Here is a 5,273-nt window from a genome sequence, read left to right on the forward strand (position 1 = left end):
TGGTGGGGCTGCGAGTCTTTGTCCATCTGTGGAGTTTGGGGGCGGTGGATGGGAGTGGAGAGGAGGTGTACCCTCTTCAGTCTCAGAAAGTACTTCCCCAAATCTGCTGTCGACTGATTTATTTGTACCCGCCTCATCTGGAAGCATCGAAAGGAGCTTCCTAAAAGTCTAATTATTAGGGTTCCCCCTCTAGCCCAGCACCCCTCCGCCCACCCAGCCCACCGCACCATCCAGGACACCCACGGAGGCCCAAAGGCCTGGACACCTTGAGCACACAGCTGTGAGCAGGGCAGACAGACTCTTGCCCGTGGGCTGAGAGCTGTCAGGAGATGGTGCTGCCCGGTTTGGGAGGCGAGGGCAACCGTGGGTCTCCAGGCCTGTCGCACGAGCACGCGGGGTGGGCCTAGGTTAGTCGTGTTAGAGCTCCCCTGGGCTTGGCAGAGACTTGCAGGCAGGAACAGGAGCAGGTGTGAGGACCCTGGCACCGCCCTGTCCCCAGCTCCAGCCTGGACACGTGCGCTGCCCCTCTCAGACCCTCAGCACTTGCCCCGGCCCCCTTGAGCGCACCCTTGCTGACCCTCCTGCTTGCTGCCAGCACCACCCCTGCCCCCTCCTCTCCTCTGCTCGCTCTCCGCAGCCACTCTTGGCTCCAGGCTCCGATGTGCCCCACCTCCGTCAGGCCCGAGTCGGGGCTCCTCCCCAGCACCGGGGCCTGGCCTCTGCCTTCCCCCAGGGCAGGCTCAGAGACGGGGCCTCACTGCTGTCTGGCCTTCATACCCCCCTCCAGGGGGCCGCCGTGCAGCAGGGGGCAGGTGCTGGGGGCCCGAAACAGGGAGCTTGTGAAGGCAGCAATGATGAGCAGGTTCCCGGCCACCGCCAGGCCCAGCGTGGCCACCGTGCCCGCCAGGCCCAGGGGGGGTTCCTGCGTGGCCAGCCAGGCTCGGCGAGACCCCATGTCAGCGAGCACTGCCTCCAGCTGGAAGTGGGTGCCCAGCACAGCGCAGATGTGGAAGAGCTGGTGGCTGTGGCCTGTTGCGGGGGGCGGGCGGCTTAGGGCATGGACCCCGTTCCCACGGCTGCCCTACTTCGTCGTCGGGGCGGGCTGCCCCCTGAACTGGGAATAAGAGAACCTGCAAGGCCCCCGGCACCCAAGCTACCAGTTTGTTATCTGAGGAGCGGGGGAGCCTGGACCGCGGGCACTCTCCCTGGCCGTGATACCCCATTACTCTGTTCACTCTGTACTCTAGGACGCTGTGTCCCCTCACCCCTTCCTGGATGGGGACCACCCTCGAGCTCTCACCGATGTAGTCAAAGCGCCCTGGGGCCAGCCGCTCGGGCAGGTGGGAGGCGAAGAGGAAGCCAGTGAGCAGCGCACAGAGGAGATGGTAGCTGTGGTCGGCGCTCAGCGCCTCCTGCCCGCAGCTGGGGTCCCTGTCCCAGCACAGTCCAAGCTGGCAGAGGACAAGCAGAGCTGGTGGGGAGGGCCTCTGGGGGTGAGGGTCTGGGGCGCGGGGAGGGCAGGACCCCAGCCTCCCTTACCCGGTAGAAGAGAGGGAGGTTGTCGAACAGGAAGGGATAGGTGAAGGCAGTCGTGCGGAGGACTTTACTGAGCCCAGGGCTTTCTAGCTCCGGGAACCTGGGAGGCGGGAGGGAAAGGCTGCTCACCATCCTTTCTCGGGGGGCGGTCACCGAAGGTCAGGGGTCCTTTGGCCAAGATGGAATGTCACTGTAGCCTAGTGGCTGTGAAAGCCCTTAGGGCATGTGACCCCTCTGGAAATGGCCACGTCTGTGAGGGGGTAGACACCTGCCCCCTCTGGGGTGGCTGTGAGCGTTCAAGGAGACAGCGCAGGTTTGGTGCTGGCCCGCAGGAGCGACACCCGGTGAGCCCTCAATAAGCCGGGCCATTGTTGCTAATGGTCCAGAGCCGGCGGCGCGTCTGGGGGGTGCCCTGTCCCGTCCCTCCGCCTTCCCCTTCCGCACTGGCGGAGCACCCACCGGGAGTAGCAGGAGAGGCTGGTGCACAGGAAGGAATTGAGTGCGGCGGCAGGCACAAAGAGCTGGTGCAGGCGGCTGTGCAGCCAGGAGGCCGGCATGGAGTAGGCGGCGTAGGGGAAGGCGCAGCCTGGGGAGGAAGGGGCGGGGCTGCAGCTGAGGTTCCCGAGGGCGCGCCCGGCCCCGCCCCCCAGCACCCGGGCCCCGCCCCCGCCCCGCCCCCGAGCGCGCCGGCCCCGCCCCGGCCCCGCGGGGCTCACCCAGGCTGTAGAGGCTGAGCGCGCCGTAGTCCAGGAAGTAGCAGATGTGGCGCGCGCGGGGCGACATGGAGCTGAAGGTGTGCGCGCAGCACGACGCGAAGGGGTAGAGGCAGGCGGGCAGCAGGAAGACGAGCAGCGGCCGGTGGTACGGCTCCGCCCGGAAGCCCGGGCCCCCCGCCAGCGCCAGCAGGCGCCACACGAAGTACCTGCGGCGGGCAGGAGCTCAGGCCCGCCGCCCACCGCCCCCGCCCGCCGAGGACCCCCTCGGGGCGCCGCTCACCAGGTGGGCAGGAAGTGAGTCCAGATGTTGACCGTCTCGTTGGTCATCTGGAAGGAGCTGAGGACACAGTCCCGGGCCGAGCTGGTGGGGCGGCGGTAGCCAGACATGATGCCGTCTTCCCAGAACACCTGTGCGGGGCGGGGCGGGGCGGGGGGGACACAGGAGGGGCGTCACTGGGCCCGCTCCTTCCTCCCCGGGAGCGATCTCTGCAAGCGGCGTCGAAGAGAACGGGCTGGAGGTCACCACGGCCCCAAAGCCAAACCAAATCCGACCCCCATCTTGCCGCAGGTCCCAAATGCCCAGAGAGCAGAGGAGAAAGCGAGGAGGCAGCGGGAAGGGGACCAGAGAGGAGGCATGGGCTGGGGCGCCCGGGGAAGAAGGGGACTCTGGGTGGAGGAGCATTCTGGGCTCTAGGGAGGGGTGGCCAGCAGGTTCCTTAGAGAGCAGAGGGGTGGCAGGGATAAGACGGCCTGCAGGGAGGAGCCCCCCTCACCCATGCCCAACTGCTCAAAGGGAAGAGCCTCTGCCCCAGTCAGTAGCCTGGCGAGTGGGAGTTGGTGGGTCAAGCCCCTCACCCGAGGGACCTGGTGGACTCGAAGGAGTTGGGGCAGCTTGAGACTGAGCATGGTGGCCCGGCACCTCCGCACTGTGACCTAGAGACAAAGTGCGGAGTGAGGGCATCAGGTATCTGTCCCCATCCACAGGCCCCTTCTCACCCTGGTCCAGGCCGGACCTGGTCACTGGGACCCAGGGTGGGATGTGCCCGCACCTGTACGAGTGGGTGGGAGCTGGCTTCCCCGTCCTCGTACCACGTGACCCCCTCTCCATCCCAGCCTGGAGTATTCAGCACCCCCCCAGCCCCCGGCCCCCCGGGGCTGCTCAGCTTCAGCCCAGGACGGACTGAGGGCAGGGTGCTCCCCAGCCCGAAGGCGGCCTCGGTTAGTAGCCCCAGACCCTGGATCCGGGTCCCCAGCCCCCAGTTTCTGTCTCCGGGGAAGCCTGAGTCAGGGAGGTCAGTGCAGGGAGCGCTCACGCACCCCCTGCCCCCCACCAGAACGCCCCTTGGCCCACAGAGCCGGGGCTGAGCACAGCCAGCGGATGGTGCTGCCGAGAACTCCTGGAGAGGCCAGATGGCTGTGGGAGGGGCAACGAATTAGCGGGGTGTCTGGCTCTTCTCTAAGGACTTCTCATGCGCCCCGGGGGTCCCCGACCCTCCTGAGCCCCGTACCCCTCAGCTCCAGACCTGTGCGCTGCCTCCCGCGGCCGCGGCTCCGCTGCCCCGCCCGCCCCTCCCCGGCACATTCCTTGGCACCGGTGGAGGGGCTGGGCCAGCCGGGCGGGTGGAGCCGCCCCCGGGGAGGGAGAAGAAGACCCTCCCCCTCCCGGCCCAGACCGCGCGGCGACAATACAGCCCGGCCCCGCCCGTCTTCCGGCCTCCCCCGGTGGCGGTCTGCGTGTGTGCCGCCCACTGGGGACCTCACTCCGCGGGCGGGCCCCCCAAGCCTCTGCTCCTGCCAGGCCCTCTCCGCCTCCGAGCTGGGTGCTGGCGGCCCTGCTGGGCAGGGGCGGACCCCGGGCTCCTGTCCCTGGGCCCCAGCCGAGCTTTGAGCCGAGGCCTCCCGGGTATCCCCGCCCCTCCCACGAGTGGGATGGGGCTGGTCCGACCCATCCTGCGTGCTGCCCACCTCCCTGGGGCACGGGTGAGAGTGAAGACGCTGGGGCCTAGCTCCCCTCAGGGTCCCTTCCTTTAGCCGCAGGGCTTAGGGTCTCCGCAGGGCTGTGTGCTGTGGCCATGGGAACAGAGGAGCGGGCTGGAGCAGGCGCTTTACTTCGGGTCCCCCAGGGCAGGCGTCACGCCCCAGCTGAGCTGCCTTACCCAGAGCTTGGTGGGCGCTCCTAAGCCGGTGGGTCGGCAGGCCCAGGGCTCCTCCGGCAGAGTCCCAGGCTCCAGCCAGCCAGGCTGCGGGGAGGGAGAGAGTGGTGGGCGGGCAGGCAGGCCTGGCCCGGGCGGGGAGTGAGACAAAGGGGAGCCGGGGAACAATCCCAGCCTTGTCCAGTCCCCAGGGCGCAGCGTGGGGTGGCCCAGCCCCATTAGCAGGCAGCTCACTCGGCCTCCTGCACACAGCCAGCCCCTCCAGCTTGACCCAAGCCCACGGACATCAGACTGGCTACAACAGGCAAGGCGACGCCGAGCCCCCCGCAGGCCAGGCTGCCGGAGGGGTCAGCTCCTGCCAGGAGCGGGGGGCTCTGCCTCAGGCTGGGCACAGGAATCCCAAGTCCCGACTTGTGACCTCCGAAGGCCCCTCTCCCTGGGCTCCGGTGCCTCTTAGCGCCCAGTGCCGGGCAGAGCCCAGAGCGAAGGCCTTCAGGAGGTGCTGTGAAGCACCGGGGAAGCCGGGTGCCTGTTCACCCCGACACACTGGACGAGCTGGTCCTGGCAGGGGGACGGGGGCCGAGGCTCCAGAGGCTGGTCTCCAGGCTCCCGCCCACGGCCCCCGGAGGAAGAGCTCCATCCAGTCTTCCCCGAGCTGGCACCCAGCGCCCCTGCGAAGGCACCAGGTGCTCACGGGGCCAGCGCATGGGGGGGGTGCCGCCCACACAACCAGCCCCAGAGCTCCCGCCCGAGTTGCTGGCTTCTTGCGTCGAGGGGTCGCCTCGGAGAAACCTTCCCGAGACGCCGTTTCGGCAAGAAAGCGCCCGCATCCCAGTACAACTGGACAGAACGGCACCAGGAGACGGGG

General features: G+C 68.5%; 1 protein-coding gene across 6 annotated transcripts; it reads right to left on the reverse strand.

Moving 5' to 3' along the window:
- Positions 1-43: 43 nt before the first annotated feature.
- On the reverse strand, positions 44-5,167 carry PAQR6 (progestin and adipoQ receptor family member 6). 6 transcript variants are annotated; one of them, XM_045876621.3, is made up of 8 exons: positions 4,409-5,139; positions 3,108-3,185; positions 2,533-2,660; positions 2,253-2,458; positions 1,996-2,122; positions 1,540-1,636; positions 1,301-1,451; positions 62-1,029 (listed from the first exon to the last, which is right to left on the reverse strand). In XM_045876621.3, exons 1-8 carry the CDS (start codon positions 4,622-4,624, stop codon positions 755-757), a joined length of 1,278 nt encoding a protein of 425 aa, XP_045732577.1. In that variant the 5' UTR covers positions 4,625-5,139; the 3' UTR covers positions 62-754. The 6 variants fall into 6 exon arrangements, with proteins under 6 accessions (XP_045732578.1, XP_045732577.1, XP_064449792.1 ...); XM_045876622.3 differs by lacking the exon at positions 1,301-1,451 and having other exon boundaries at positions 44-1,029; XM_064593722.1 differs by having other exon boundaries at positions 825-1,451; positions 4,409-5,167.
- Positions 5,168-5,273: the final 106 nt, after the last annotated feature.

The sequence above is a fragment of the Mirounga angustirostris genome, unplaced genomic scaffold (assembly GCF_029215605.1).
Source record: "Mirounga angustirostris isolate CCGP_5_RB_7025 unplaced genomic scaffold, mMirAng1.0.hap1 SCAF_6, whole genome shotgun sequence".
Lineage (NCBI taxonomy): Eukaryota > Metazoa > Chordata > Mammalia > Carnivora > Phocidae > Mirounga > Mirounga angustirostris.

Coding starts and splice junctions, on each gene's coding strand:
- PAQR6 (XM_064593722.1), bottom strand. CDS start 4,624: ATGGGGCTGGGCCACCCCACGCTGCGCCCTGGGGACTGGACAAGGCTG. Junction 3,186..4,408: donor GAGCGCCCACCAAGCTCTGG/GTAAGGCAGCTC, acceptor CTTTGTCTCTAG/GTCACAGTGCGGAGGTGCCG. Junction 2,459..2,532: donor ACTCACTTCCTGCCCACCTG/GTGAGCGGCGCC, acceptor TGCCCGCCGCAG/GTACTTCGTGTGGCGCCTGC.